The sequence below is a fragment of the Pipistrellus hanaki genome (assembly GCF_964339955.1).
Source record: "Pipistrellus hanaki genome assembly, chromosome: 2".
Classification (NCBI taxonomy): domain Eukaryota; kingdom Metazoa; phylum Chordata; class Mammalia; order Chiroptera; family Vespertilionidae; genus Pipistrellus; species Pipistrellus hanaki.
The window spans coordinates 176,233,493-176,248,725 of record NC_140504.1 but is presented as its reverse complement, the minus strand read 5'-3'; the positions used below and the strand labels follow the sequence as shown (position 1 = coordinate 176,248,725).

The window sequence follows — 15,233 nt, the reverse complement described above, 5'->3', positions numbered from 1 at the left end:
GGGACCTTTCAGTTTGCAGGCCAATGCTCTATCCACTGAGCCAAACCAGGTAGGACTAAAATCAGTTTGTTTTTAAAGTCTGTAGGTCTTGCAAAATAAATGAAAAAGGACTAATGAACAAGAATCTATGCTTTACCATTTACAAATCTTTCATACATTCCATTTGACCCTCACAACAACCCTGTGAGGTAGGCAGCACACATATTATCCTCAACTAACAGATGTGGAAAGTGAATTTCAGAACAGTTAACTTATGTGCCCAACGTTCAACAGTAAGTAATTTGTATTAATTATCAGTCTTTGGCCTAAAAATTCAACACCCAACCTCCCCTCATACTTGCCCTACCTACTTCACAGGGATAATGAAGATGAAATAGATTCAAGGCTAGAAAAATATTTTGAGGAAAAAAGTACTATATAATTATACCAGCAAACTATAATTTTCCTCTATATATGGCTTATTATCCTTCTTATCCCAGCTTGTGAATGAACCCAGAATTTTATGTTCCCTCTGTTCTGTACTCAACTGAGCAATTAAGTAAGGCAGGGGAACAGTGTGATCTGTTTAATGTTATATAAGTTACAACAGGGTAACTGCTATTACAGCAAATTGAAAATCAACACAGGAAAGCCAATGTGCAAGTAGCAAGCAAGGCAGCATTATCAAATAGGGCATGAATGCATAGAAGAAAAACGTGGTGTCAGTTCAAACTGGCACACACAGTTATCTAAGGCAAAGTGGTGGCAAAGAGGAGTTATTTATTCTGCATTATGTTAATGAGCAAAAGATTCATAAGAATCCATGCAAAGCATCTCATGGCACACAGATCTCTCCAGCTGCCTACGGAGAGTATAAACAGTGTCATCTTCGTTTTAAAGAATGACTGTACCTGTGCTCGTATCCTGAACTAAACCAAGGAACAGCTCCATGCTAACCTTCCTCAGCTAAAATACAACCAGTACCACATTCCTAGTCAGACGAGTAAACAGAATGTCTTTTAAGGTAATGAATTAGATGCCTGTGTTTAGATTTTTTTCAGGATTCACTTTGGATACTCCTGCTTTTAAGACCCAAAAAAGGTTATATTTAGTTTTTATTGGTGATTATAAGAATATGTGTTTATAACAGTTAAAGTGTGATAGGTGATTTTAACATATATATATATAAAAGTTCTATAGCATCTGTTCAGAAAAGATTATATACTATACAAACTATTTCAAGTCTTACAAAACATTTTTCAGTGTCTTTTCAACTGAGAAGAATCCTATTCAGCACGCTTCTCCTCCTGAGGTGGTTCATACTGAGCAAGCTATAGGGCAAAGACAGAGGATTTTAGATGAATTTTACTCTAAAACGGATTTAAAAAATTAAGAGTAACAAAACGAGTTCACTATTATATTCAATTTAATTACTGACAGAGTAAGTTTATATGTTTAAATGTTTAAACCATTCAATGATTTAAGATTTAATACAATCAAACCTAATGAAGCTTTTTTACATAAATCTTTACTATTACTAAGAAAATTAAAATTTAATTCCAGTTTATGGCTATCCTGTCAAGACACTTGATATACAATAATCTATATCTTCCTAAGGATGATGTGGCTTATTATAATAAGCCCCTCTACCAAAAGTTGACTGAACTTTCTCCTAAAAAGTAGAAAAAACAAATTATGTGACATATATGAATCTAGCCAGATAATAAAGACCTGCTGATGTCTTTGATTTAAAATTGCCCAAGAGTTAACTGGTATTTTCACGTTGTGGAAATCCTGCATTTTCTTTTATGCCAAGTTGTTCCCGTGGAAGAACACTAGGCTAAGATTGGTTCCATTAAGCCAGGGGTCCTCAAACTTTTTAAAGTGGGGGCCAGATCACGGTCCCTCAGAGAGCTGGAGGGCCGGACTATATGAACTACTAATTCCTACTGTAACACCTCGGCTGCGCTCACTGCCCAAAAAACCTGGTGGGCCGGATCAGACTCCTCTGCAGGCCGCATGTGGCCCGCAGGCCGTAGTTTGAAGACCCCTGCTAAGCTGTCAGGTTTGAGAAGCTAGGCTTCATTGTGCTGTAGTTTCCTCACCTGTGCATCTATTTCACTTATCTCACAACATTACTGAGAAAATAAAACTCATGAGAAATTCCTTGAGTAATATAAAATGCATTATGTGATTCAGAATGTGGAGAAACCTCAAGGACTTAAAGAGTTGACTAATTTGAAGTTTATTAAAATTCTCACAGGAGTTTAAACAAAGAAAAAACTAGCACTAGACAAAATTAAGTGCAAATATATTTACAAGAGCCACCACATGACTAGGTAGATTGTGCAGTGCACAACTCTAAGAGGTGCCACTCTCCGAAATCTCCACATACTAGAAGTAGCATTAACCAATATTCTCATCTTTTTTTGATGCAGGTTCCCGAGAACCTCTTCTTGACCACACTTTGCTTATCCTATTTCTAATGTGTCTGTGGTTTTCTAGACAGGGCATCAGTTTGGCTTTGCAATTAATTGAGATTGATATTCACCTTCCTTCCTCTCCTACTATCCATTTTAGTGAGGTTTGGATCATATTAATATTATTAACATGAATGTGTTTATGATAGGTGAAATTATTAACTAAAGCTGAATTTATTAACATAAATTATTTTTTAAAATTTACCTTTGCTTTCAGTTTTTTATTTTCTTCTATAATAGCTTCATATTTCTCTTTCATTTCTGCCAATTCTAGACGAAGCAGCTCTATTTCTGGATTTTCTGGGGTAGCAGCTCCTAAGTGATGCTTTAAAAAACTAATCTCAAAGTTAAGAATTTACTTGAGCTAAATGACAGTAATGAAATAGCCCAGAGTAGCATCTCAGAGTCACCCCATCCCACCACCCATATTTACCCAGAGATCATCACCCAAACACTCAAAGGAAAGTAACTCTTTTCTTAATCAAAAGTATTTTAAAGGTTATCTATGTGTGTGTGTGGGGAGGGGGATGAGAATTCTAAAAATAAGGCCTTTTTCTGACTTGAAAGATGAAAAGGATACTCCAAAGCACTATTAGGTTTCTCTGGTTCTTCATATAAGGCTACCAATACTGCAAATCAAAAAGCAGAGAAAGCAACAATTAAAGTCTTAAATTTGAATGGTTGAAATTATATTCTGTAACTTAGAATATATTAAGTGCCTATTATATGTCAAGCACATTGCTAGGCCTATCCATACCATGGTGAATCAGACGGACAAGGTCCCCACTCTCAGTGAATTTACAGTCTAGTGCAAAAGATAAGAAATAGACACAGAAAGAGAATCAAGGAACGATCAGGATAACGAGTTATGGGAGCACATTGGAAGAACACCTAACTAGGGTACCAGGGAAGGCTTCCTAAAAGAAGGGAACTAAGATCTGAGATCTAGGTGATGAGGATCGCAGATAAAATGGGAAGGGCAGGGGGCAAGCGAACAACGTACAGAGGAACTGAAATTAAAGTGTGGCTAGATGGAGTTGTCAGTCGGGACAAGGAGTATCCACTGTCATTGATTTGCTGAAGAAACTAGAAGGGAGTAGAGGGCAGACTAGGGAAGGTCCTGCAAGTTCCGCTGGACTTTGATTCTAAGAACAGGCACATAAACATTTTAAGCAGTAGGGTAACAGGATCACTATATACTTCGGTGTGGAAAATCAGCAAGTGGGACGAGAATAAAAGCAGGAAGAACAGTTAACAAGCTGATGTGATAATCCTATTGACAAAGATAGCCATCTGCACTAGAGTGATAGAGGGGTAATAAGAAAGTAGATCAATTTGAGAAAAATTTAGGAATATCACCATGGCTATGGAATTCAAAATGTTCTTCAAGAATGAAGTTTTCATACATAACATGCTAAATAACCGCCAACCAAAAACTTTACCAGTAATCAATATTAAAATATATTTTAGTGTTTTCATGTCCAATAGCTCATATCAGTACTACCTTGCTCATCTTCTATTGAACAGATTCCTACTAAGATTTACTACTCAGCTAAAAATCTCTCTAAATCAGTGGTTAACATTTTTGTACATGGAACCCTTTGAAAAGTCTGATAAAAGCCCCCCAAAAAATGTAACTACACATATACAAAATGTGCATATCTAGACCCCAAGTTAATTCCTGTTGTAAACAACTTACCATACTTCCCTTCTATTTTTTAGTTTTAATTACTCATCAAAAGACAGTATGGGAACTCAAATGGGCAACTGCTTTGAGTTCTGATAGCTACTCTTCATCTCTCTAAATATACTTACATTATTTTTTGAGGAAATGATATACGTAATATCACTACTATACTCTCCTCAACCTCCCTTGTAATGTAACAGTAGTCTTTAATTCCTTTACTTACTATCTTTTCCTTTAAATTATATACTCAAACTTGTTTCTTCCATTAATTTCCACTGAGTCCTAATTTTATAAAACCTGAATACTTTTATCCTTTCTTCCTCTTCTATCCCAATTTTTTCAACTTTTAAATTTCTGTCAGTGGTACTTAAAAGATTGATAATTACATAACGTAATGTAAATGTCAAGTTTTCTGTGCTTTTCTATAGTTAGAATATACTTCCTTTTAATCAGATAAGAAAAACACTATACCTAATGATCCCCTTTTTGCCTTAGCAGCCAGGATTTTCAGAGGTTGATACAATGCTCAAAATAACTCTTAAATGCCTCTTCTTCCTAATGGTTTAACATCTTTTGTCTGTAGCCATCCTATCTTTCTAGTGTTTTAATGTTAGAAGCAGTTTCAAATCCTCTTGGGAATAAGCTGGATAAAATTTAGAAATTTAATCTAAGTACCTATGTTTGATGCTGAAAATCAAATTTGAAACAGATCACATCAGTAGATATTATGTTACCGATGTTATTTAGAGAAGTGGAAATGTAGGGAGGTGGTGAGGGGTTAGATACCAGTAGATGTGAGCAAGGGAAAAGAAGCCACCAATGGTTTCTAACTTCTCAGGAAGAGAAATCACATATGGCCACAAAGCTGTACATCTTCAGTCACCTCCCACCAGGGTCACTTCTCTGGCCTTTACCATTCTACTTTCCACTCACTCCATCCATGCACTCTGGCCTTTTACACTTCCTGGAACTCTGGACATTGGACACTATTTCACTCAGGTCTCTGCTCAAATGTTACTACTTAAGAGAGTCCTCCCCCATCACCCTACATAAGATGCCACACCCATCCCCCTCCTTTAGCCCCTGTTTTGCTATGTCCTAATACCACTGGCTGACACAATGTATTAATTATGTCTTCCCCCAACTAGGATATAAGCTCATTTAGAGCAGGGAGTGTGGTGTGTGTTTTTCCACTATTATATCCCCATTTAACCTAAATAAAATAGTTAAATAAAAGAAATTAACTTGTGGAGTTTTTTTTTAAAGAAGAGGGCCTCCAAGAGTCTGTAACGCTTCCAGAAACAGAGGACAATCCCTTCCTAGAGCAGTTCCTTAATGTTTGCTGAAATTAATGTTTCCAAAGAGGCAGGGAAACTAGTACCTGAACCCCGCTCCAGGTAAGTAGGAAATCAAAATTATCAGTCCATACCTGAGAATTAAAAGCCCTTCTTTCTGCTAAGACAGTGATTCTTCTCTTCCAATTTTCTCCTAATCTTTGTTTCTGGCCAAAGAGCGGTAACCAAATTATCTCCCAGACACTTACTATTCTTCTCATTTAGACCTAGGTCCTCATCCTGCCAACTCTTACACATCCTTAAAAGTGAGTTCAGGGATACATAATAGGCATTTAAATTACTGCTGAGCTAATGAGATAAGCAGTACCCCAACTATCTCCAAACCCTCAGCTTCAAACGCCCTCACTTAAATCTTGAACCCCGGAGGAAGAAACCTAGTGTAACAGCTTCTACTTGAAAAAGTGAAAACAATATAACATCTTAATGTTATATAGCATCTTAATTACAGTGTAAGGAGCTCTCAAGCTCCTTACACTGTAATTCTACTTTGTGAAACCTGTACAGTGTAGAAAGGAATATGGACTACGAAACGGGTTGAAAAGCCTAATGGACCGAATCGCCTGCGTTGGGGATTAGGCTCACTTAGCTACTTCACGCCGCACTTTCAAATCTGGAAATTGTCCATCTTGGTTCGAGGTTCAATGTTTCTTAGCCGGCTCCCAGGGCTCCCCAGAAGCCGTAAGGCGGGAGGAATTGGGATCTCAAGGTCTTTCGCAAACATGCCCACTGCGGCTGCTCGAGGCGAAGCAACGGAAGTTGAAGAGACTTTTTGCAACAGCTGCAAGAGTTTCCCTCCCGGCCGGGCGAGTGCGAGCGAGCGCTAGGCGGGCCGGGCCGGCGGCGTCCGGCGGCAGGGCGAGCGCCGAACCCCGCACGGGTCCCACCTGGACCCTCCCTTCCCCGCGTCACAGAGCGGCAGGGGCGCAGCCCGAGGAGCACGACGAGGACACGAGGCACCCTCTCCTCGCCCACACTCACCCTTGGTCAGCGTGTCCAGCACTCCGGACTTCTCCAAGTACCTCCGGAACTGCTCGCGCTTCGAGTCGGCGGCCTGAGGAGACACGGCGGCGGGTCAGGGGCCGGGAGCCGGGGGCCGGAGCAGGAAGAAGGCTCTGGAGGCTGGCAAACCCCGCCTCCGCATCGCTACCTCAGACCCCCACCCCCACCCCCAAAACCTGCGCGCGCCCCCGTGCCCACCCGGAGCCGACCCGCGGCTGGCCACCTCCCGCACGCCCCCAGCCACGCCGCCGCGCCCCCCTCACTTTGTAATGGGCCATAGTGACAGCGGCGGCGGCGTAGCTGGCGCCGGAGACCGTGGCTGGCGGGCTCCGAGCAGCACTGCACATGCGCGGGAGGGCGCGCGCGCCTGCGCACTCGCGGACCACGGCCTGGAACGGCCGGGGCGTGGCCTGTTTTCATGGCGACAAGGACGCTCTGACTGCCCCGTGGTGGGCCGAGCCCAGGGAGTCTGCGTACGCCCGCCCATCCGGCTAGACTGACAACCCGCTTTCCTCTTCCGGTCCCCCCGCAGCGAGTCTGTTGCCTCGGGACTAGTGAGGTTTTGGTAACTCGGGACCGGCCCAGCGTCCTTGTGGAGCCCCACGGCGGGCGTGGCTCCCGGGGGTGGGGCCTGCGTAACTCGGGAGCCCAGGGACTGGGAGGATCTTCAGACACGGAGAGGAGGCGGACCTGCCTCAACTGGAACCTCGGAATCGGTGGTTAACCAATAAGTACGTTATGGCTTCTTGGCTCCCATCCTGAAAAAGGTGCCCACGACCGACGCAGGGCGCCCCTTGGATTTCCAGTCGTTAGAGGAGTGTTTTTAAAATCATACGTTTCAGTTCTGGCTTTTTACATTTGGAGTGTCCTAGCTTTGTGGCCGAGTGAATGTGGGCCTATAGCGTGAGCAGTCACCTGTTAATGAGAGCTAGCTAGCACTTTGGATCGCCTATTGATGCTGTTATGCCCAGATTTCAACACTGTATTAAACATGTGTTTCTTTTTTTGGTGTTCACACTATACCTGTAAGATAGGTACTGTAAAATGGTGAGATTAGATAACCAGTTAGTAGTAGAACCAGAAGTTCATTCTGGGCACGGATAAACTGGTCAAAGCGAGCCAGAAATCTTTTTAAGATTTTATTTACTGGGTAACAGTATTAAGATTATACTCATGACACATCAAGTTGCAATCTATAAGGAAACTAAGTCCCAGGAGCAAACAAAATTTAACCAGTGTGGGCAAATAAAAGATCAGTAATTAAAAGGGATTATATACATTAAGAACAATCTCCACAGTACTGTGGTCCCTCCAAGGAAAAGCTCAATTCCAATCCAGTTAGCCTCAATTCTGAACATATAATTTCCCCAAACTCGGCTTTCACAAATTCTGAAGTGGACCTGTGAACAAATAATCCTGATTTGGTAACTCTAAGTCATTGTTTTGGAAAATACCCCTTCACAATTCAGATTCAGAGCTGGTTTTCCTTTTTGAAATGGCTTTGCAATTGTACATTTTAACACCTGGTCTTTAGAGCGGCCCTTGTCTGCTTTGTCTGTGTTCCACTATTACTAGGCTACTTCTGTGGTAACATGCAAAGTGTCTAAAAGCCAACAGCTGTTCAGCTCTGAAGGTCTGTGGGAGCCCGCCTTCTGAGATTGCTTGTCAGCAACAGTAATTGATTTGGAGGACAAGCAGTAGGATTATTGCAGGTTCTGACCAATTTAGATCCAGAGGACAATGCTCCAAAAAAATTAGGAGTTTCAGGAATTCTCCCTGTAAAGGAGAAAGGATTCTGATTGTACTGTCTCTGAACTAGCCCTTGAGATTACCTTTAGGAAGAGACACCCAATTTTCACCTTCTGTAGAGGGGACTCTGTAGCCCAAAGCCACCTTGGGTTCCTGGTGCAGTTAACTGACAGAGAAAGCTGTTTGGAGTGACTGCCCTATGTGGTTGTCCAGATCTGTAGCAACACCTGGAATAGAACAGTGACCTGTAGGGTACTGGTTCCTTTTGCTGTTTTTGCCGGTTTTGCCATCAATTTATTTTTTTTTCTTTTCTTTTTTTCCTTACTGTTTACCAATAACTTCTTTTCCTGTTTTTTTATGAGTGTTTTCATTAGTGCTTGAGCTGATGCTTTGAATATAAGTAGTACTAAATGTGCTCATCTCATTGGAAAATAGTTTCCTGTTCATCCAAAATGCTTTTCTCGTCATTTCTATTGTGGTGATCAGGACCTGCCTGAAATGCAGAGCAGTTTAACTAGGATGCACTGTTGCCGGGGCTTGCTTTTCCAATATCAGATTATAACCAGGTGCAGAAAAGAGTCGCTTTAGTGAATTTGCAGCTGTGCTCTGATATTCGGCAAGATTTTGTCTTGACCTGTTTGAATAGAATTCATTATGCTCATCCTTCAATTTATATTGTCCCCAGAGCCTTCTCTTAATCTTTTTAAAGCCTAGGTGGAACATTTCTAGAATGTTTAAGAAAAGTGAGCCGATGGCTATCGATTGCATAAATAGGAATTTATTCTTTTCTGTTGATCTTGAGACAAAGCAATCAATTATATTTGGACATGGGTAGCCTTGGCATTTAAATAGAGATTGTAAATGAAATCCATATAAGGTACTGTCCAATCATAAACCCAACTTTAACAACAGAGCGAGTGAAAATGTGTATCGCATACGGTAGATGGAAAGCCAGGTTCCCCTGCGTGGAGCTGTATTACGTTTTCTTTGCTGCAGCTGACAACTTGCTTGCTCCAATCTCCTCCGACCCCCAGGCATATCAAACTCAACCCCTTTCAGTTCTCCTCCCAGTGGAGCTTGCTCCCTCAGCCTCTCTCTCTCTCCAGAACTCTCAGTCAGTACAAAGCATGGGCCATGTAGACCAAGGATAGCGAAGACACGAAAATCACCTAGAGCCCAGGATCTAATGAGGGAGATAGGAAAAGCCTGGTCCCGGCATCCATTGCTGCAGCCGAGTTGTGTATTACAGATGAAGCCAGACTGCTCATCATTCCAAACATTTCCAGCTGCTACACTCAGAACAAGCATACGAAATATGAACTGTGGTGAGCCAGATCTTTCCATTCACATACATTAAGAAATTGTCTATTTTCTCTTAAAAGTTTATTTAAGTAAAGATAGTTTTGATTTTTTAAATAGCTAGTTGGAGCCTTTTGAAAGCTTTATGTAGTTAAAAAATACTTGGAAAAGCATCAACCTTCCTGAGATAGTTTATATTTATGTTAACAATATTATACTCTTTGACCAAACAATCCAAACTACTTTAAACTGTAAGCAGGGCCCTAACCAGTTTGGCTCAATGGATAGAGTGTGGGCCTGTGGACTGAAGGGTCCCAGGTTCAATTCCGGTCAAGGGCAAATGCCCAAATTTTGGCTCAATCCCCAGTAGAGGACATGCAAGAGGCAGCCAATCAATGATTTAATAATTGATGTTTCTATCTCTCTCCCTCTCCCTTCCTCTCTGAAATCAATTAAAAAATATTTTTAAAAACAATCTATAATAATAAAAGCACAATATGCTAATTAGACCAGACAGACAAACGACCTTCTGGACAACCTTCCGGATGAAGCCAGGGCTACAAGGACCGAGGCAAGCCCCTTACATGAATTTCGTGAATGGGCCTCTAGTAATAAAATAAAAGACATAAAAAAGCGTAAGCAGGTATTATGATAGTAATCATAACTTGAAAACATAGGCAATAATTATCAGTACAAGAAAGACTATTTTACATAACAAACAATAGTACACCCACAGTGTGGTAATATACAAACAGTAAAAATTATAATCATATATTAATATAAAAAGACATTTGATAAACAGTTTCAGTGATATTCAGATTATAAAATAGAATAATATGGCCCCATCATTGTGAATTTACTTAAATGTAGAGATGCATACCAAAAAAAAAGCCCATGCCTTGGCCTATTCCTCAGTGGTTAAAGCATCAGCCCTCACTCACTCTGAAGAGGCGCAGGGATGATTCCAGGCAAGAGCTGGTACCTCAGTTGCAGGCTTGATCCCTGGCCCCGGTGGGGGAGGGGGGGGCAACCAGTCAATATGTCTCTCACACATCAGTGTTTCTCTTTCTCTCCCCCTCCCTTCCACTCTCTCTAAAAAATCAATAGAAAACCTTTCCTTGGGTGAGGATTAACAACAACAACAAAAGAGCCTAGAAGTATATTCATCAAAATCCTAACATATCTCTGGGTAGTATGAGTACAATTGACTTGATTTTTAATAATTTTTTTTACAATGAGCACTTTACTTTTCTATCACAAAAAGAAATAAAAGATTTTTTTCCCTTTAAAGGGAATAGTATTTCCTGAAAGAAGCAGTATTATTTCATCACAAGTCTTAGATTCTAAAGCTTTTATAGCAAATGACATGAATGCTAGTGTACATAAATATATAACTATAGAATTCAAAAGCAGAAAATAACATTTCAGTTGGCTCTTAATTAGCTAAGAGAGGAATTAACACAAACCTTTCTTAGCTTAGATGAGTATGAATCTGAAGCAAATCCTTCCTAGAAGCTCAGCCATTTTCAACGTGTGCTGCCTTTGCAGGTATAGAGCAGGTTCGGTACAGTGCAGTCAGTGAATGAGTCAGCCACCAGCTAAAACCCATTTCCCTTTCAGCCATTCTTGCCCCTAAAACAGGCTGTCCAATAGAGCTTTTTGCAGCAATGATGAAATAGACTATATGTGCTCTCCAATAAGGTAACCCCTGGTCACATGTGGCTTTTGAGCTCTGGCAGTGTGACATATGTAAGCACCTGTGCCTAGTGGCTACTTTATTGAACAGCACAGATAAGAACATTTACAGTATGTCCAGAAACCCAGCACACTTCGGAAGACTAAAGTTATGAACCCCAAATTCAGGTGAATAAATTGGTTCCTCTGTAATTCAGAGATACCAAATTTAAAACACTGATGTTTGTATGTGCTCTCTTTATGGTAATTTTGCCCTCTGGGGAACCCAATTAGATAATCACTGTGTTTGGTCCTGTGAACAATGTTTCTAGTACCAAAACATCGTTCTGACTAGATAGTAACTATTTAGTCATCACTATTACCAATCAATGGGTCATGTCCAATTTCATAGATGAGCCCTGTTGCTGTCCAGTTTTCTATGGCTAACCATTACATTGCCCTTTAGGTCATTAGAGGTCTCTCCTCAGAGCTTGTGACCTGGTGTATTCTCCATGGCAGACGAGCATTTCTCTGAATTTGTCCCTTTGGGGATGTAGTGTAGATTCAGTGAGTAATGAGCCATCAACTAAAATACATTTCCCTCTCTGCTCATCCTGGATAGAAAAAGGCCTAGGATACACACCCCAGCTGTTGACAGTGGTCACCACCAGGGGCAAATAGAAGTTTGGAGGGTGAGAAAGTAAAAAGGAAGGGAGGTGTACCTTTTTACATTCTTATTCAAATATTTGTTTAACCAAGAAATACTCAGACTCAATTTTTTTTTTTTTTATGTTTTAGACAAATGCCAGACCAGCTTTTCTCAAAATGCTAAAATACGCTCCTCACTATATTAAGTGGAGGTGCTTATAAATAAACATGTCAAAGGGATGATAAAAGGAGAATAAACTTGTACTTCCAATGTTCAGATAATCTAAAACTACTGTTTGGGGAAAGAATGGTCAACAATCTGGGTCCTTTACATGAAAATGACAGGCATCTCAGCTTTCAGACCTGACATTTTTACCTTCTGTAACTACATCCCCCCACTCCTAGGAGAGCCACCAGCCAGGTGAAGGATAAGAATGTTACCACAGATGAGTCCAGAGCCACCTGCACTGGGAAGCCAGTTCCGGGTCCGTTGGGGTCCTAGAGGAGCCATTAGAATCTGAAGCTAGTTGTCCAGAGAATTCCATCTGCTCCTCTGAGGTACTTCTTCCATCCCTGGTGCCCCCACAGAAATGTTTATTCCCATACTCCCACCATACTCTTAACCTTAAGTATTTGGGGGATACAGCATCATTATACAAGCATGGGGGGAGAGTATGGGCTTGCAAATCATAGCCAATCTGTCAACTGTGCTCCCTCTTAGACAAGTTACTTGATTTTTTTAAAAGAGTTTCCATGTCCTCCTCTCTAAGGTGCAGAGTAATAGCTACCTTATTGGATTTTTTAAATGGTTAGCAATAATGTATATAAAGCACCTCAGTGATCTCTCTGCCCGAACAGTGATTGGAAATGACTATGAGTAGTCCGGCGCAGGTATGAAAAGTTTTTATTATCAGCATAGTACAGTGTTCTTGATTCCAGCAAGCCGTCTCTATAATACATCCTCGAAGAACAAGTCTCTTTTAGAGGATGCATGCATGCCCACCATATGCGTGGGAAAGACCAAATTTCTAGTCTTTGCTTCCCTTTTCTCTTCCTCTTCCCTCCCCTTGTATCTAGAAGCCCCTCCCTAAAGCCTAAAACCTTTTGTTAGAAGTCCTCGCAACTGATCACTTCAATGGTGTTTTTTCCTTCTTTTAAGATTTGCTGGGGCTTCTCTGTTTCTTCATAGAGTTCTCCAGTTTTCTCCCAGATGACTCTTTTTTATTAATTGGCTTCTATTAGGGCAGGTCAGTTTGCTGGGGATAGGAAAATGTTGAAAAGCACGGCAAATAAGACGCAAGCTAAATAAGCTGCAATTGATATCCAAAACCGTGGATCTTTCAGCAGCGTCTTATCAAAGCAGCTAAACACAGTGTAACCTATGGACATTCCAGCAAATCCACCTGCAATGTGAGCTGCAAAAGACACCTTGGGAGAAAAGGAGGAAACGGAAATAAGTGAAAAAATGCTAATAACAAAATTCAGTTACATCCCTCTTACCAAACAACAAATACCATTCCAGTCATACAAGACTCTTAAAAGTATGAAAACCAAGGAGCTCAGGCAAGAGAAACAGAGAGGAGATGTTCTATCTGCAAAGCCAGAAAGTGTCATTTCATTCACTATGAGTGCATAAGGCAGAGTAATTGACCATCATCCCATCTTGGGTGGTTCTATAAAGCCAACCAAGAGAACAGAGTTGAGTTGCATGAAGGATCTTTATAGGAGCATAATCTGACCACACATAAATGAAATGTCTGATTTAAAACATAGAACCGAAGGGCTGGCATGGCTCAGTGGTTGAGGATTGACCTATGAACCAGGAGTACACGGTGTGATTCCTAGTCAGGGCATATGCCCGGGTTGCAGGCTCAATCCCCAGTAGGGGGCATGCAGGAAACAGCCAATCAATGATTCTCATCATTGATGTTTCTCTCCTCTGAAATCAATAAAAATATATTTAATTAAAAAATAATAATAAGCCAAACTCACCGGTGACCCATTTGCAGGGACAAAGAACCTTCTGTAGAGAGCAAATCCCACATCCGATGCAACTAGAAGGAAAGACAAGCTGATGAAGCTCCAAGGTCTCCACAGTAGTACACCCAGTGCTGTGGTTTCCCCCAATAATGGTAGCAGCTGACATTTATCAAGACTTATTCTGTGCCAGGTGCTTTACATGATTAACCTTGTATCAGTCCTCTCAATGAAGTCAAGACTATCATTTTCCCATTTTGCAGATTTATTCATCCAACAAATATTTGTTATCTTTTATGTGCCAGGCACTATCTCAGTGGTAGACATACTGGAGTGAGCAGACTTCTAATAAAAGGTTTTAGGTTTTAAGGAAGGGGCTTCTAAATACAAGGGGAGGGAAGAGAAGAGAAAAAGGAAGTAAAGACTACATCACATAGCCCTGTCTGGTGGAGCTGAGGGAGGCAGACAGACAGACAGACAAACAAGGAAAACAAACAGTGTGTCAATTGGGGCTAAGTGCTGTGGAAAAATACAAGGGGGGGGGACTGGGGGGGAACTGGGAAAGCTGGGGGTAGGGTGTGACTTTTAATAAATAGGTCAGGGAGACTCTAACTGAGCATATGGTATCTGATGGCGATAAGGGTGGAAGCTATGCTGACCTAGGAAATAAGAGCCAGGCAGAGGGAAGAGCAAATACAAAGTCCCTAAGGGAGGGAGGTGCCTGGTGGGCTTGAGGATACTAAAGCAGTTGATCTGGCTGGGTCAGTGTTTTTCAAAGTGTGGTTCTCCCCGCTTCAGCCCCTCCCAAAAGCAGCGGGAGCAGCAGCATCTGGAAGCTAGTTAGAAATTAAAATTCTCAGGCCCACCCCAGACTTACTGAACCAGAGACTGAAGGTGAGGCTCCCAGTCTGTGTTTTAGCAAGACCTCCGGGTGATTCTGGACTACCGTTAGGGCTAAAGCGATGGGTGGTGGGCAGGGGCCAGACCGTGCAGGGGCCGTGTAAGGACTCTGACTTTCATTCCGAGGGATAGGAAGCCTTTGAAAGCTTTTGAACACAGGAGTGACATGATCTATCATACGTTTGTAAAAGCTCATTCCGACAGTTATATAAGGAATAGACCTTACGGAGCAAGGACAGGAGCAGGAAGACCAGCGAGGAATGATGGTGGCATTTAATACATAAAGAAACCAAGACACCGAGGTTAAGTACTTGCCCAAGATCTTAACACAGCTCAGAAGCAGGGCCAGGATTTGAACTTTAAGCAGTGTGACTCCACTCTCACCTCCCACACTAATTACCGAAGATGGGCTAAGAAAGGGAATGAGTGCACACACTCCACTGGAACAGTGAGAGCCAAAACTTTGACATCCTTCAAATAAGTCAG

The 15,233-nt window shown here is 41.5% G+C and overlaps 3 protein-coding genes and 1 long non-coding RNA gene across 7 annotated transcripts in view; 1 reads left to right on the top strand and 3 right to left on the bottom strand.

Annotated features, from left to right (window-relative positions):
* The window catches only part of LOC311617101, a 54,973-nt gene that overhangs the window by 4,091 nt on the left and 35,649 nt on the right, over positions 1–15,233 (top strand). The window lies entirely within an intron of this gene.
* On the bottom strand, positions 55–6,900 carry MYCBP (MYC binding protein). Its single transcript, XM_084873300.1, has 5 exons — positions 6,764–6,900; positions 6,480–6,552; positions 3,040–3,088; positions 2,665–2,794; positions 55–1,310 (listed from the first exon to the last, which is right to left on the bottom strand). Exons 1-5 carry the CDS (start codon positions 6,845–6,847, stop codon positions 1,266–1,268), a joined length of 381 nt encoding a protein of 126 aa, XP_084729426.1. The 5' UTR covers positions 6,848–6,900; the 3' UTR covers positions 55–1,265.
* GJA9 (gap junction protein alpha 9) lies at positions 8,434–9,603 on the bottom strand (the record flags this gene model as incomplete). Its single annotated transcript, XM_084873816.1, is given in 6 exon segments — positions 8,434–9,126; positions 9,128–9,180; positions 9,183–9,365; positions 9,368–9,419; positions 9,421–9,570; positions 9,572–9,603. Coding segments are annotated over 6 exon segments (837 nt in total). The 3' UTR covers positions 8,434–8,759.
* Positions 12,275–15,233, bottom strand: part of RHBDL2 (rhomboid like 2) — a 92,901-nt gene continuing 89,942 nt past the window's right edge. For 2 of the 4 annotated variants that reach the window (XM_084873283.1, XM_084873284.1), the window contains exons 7-8: positions 13,863–13,924; positions 12,276–13,298 (exon numbers count right to left, since the gene is read on the bottom strand). In XM_084873283.1, the coding sequence (XP_084729409.1) occupies positions 13,119–13,298; positions 13,863–13,924 (242 nt within the window). In that variant the 3' untranslated portion in view covers positions 12,276–13,118. Of the gene's footprint in view, positions 13,299–13,862; positions 13,925–15,233 lie in introns of all 4 variants that reach the window. The other 2 variants (XM_084873285.1, XM_084873282.1) reach the window with 2 other exon arrangements.

Excerpts from the sequence above, each read along its gene's own strand:
- MYCBP (XM_084873300.1), bottom strand. The coding sequence starts at position 6,847 with ATGTGCAGTGCTGCTCGGAGCCCGCCAGCCACGGTCTCCGGCGCCAGC. Across the intron at positions 6,553-6,763 it reads TCACTATGGCCCATTACAAA|GCCGCCGACTCGAAGCGCGA; the intron begins GTGAGGGGGGCG and ends GTGTCTCCTCAG. Across the intron at positions 3,089-6,479 it reads GCTGGACACGCTGACCAAGG|TATTGGTAGCCTTATATGAA; the intron begins GTGAGTGTGGGC and ends TTTGATTTGCAG.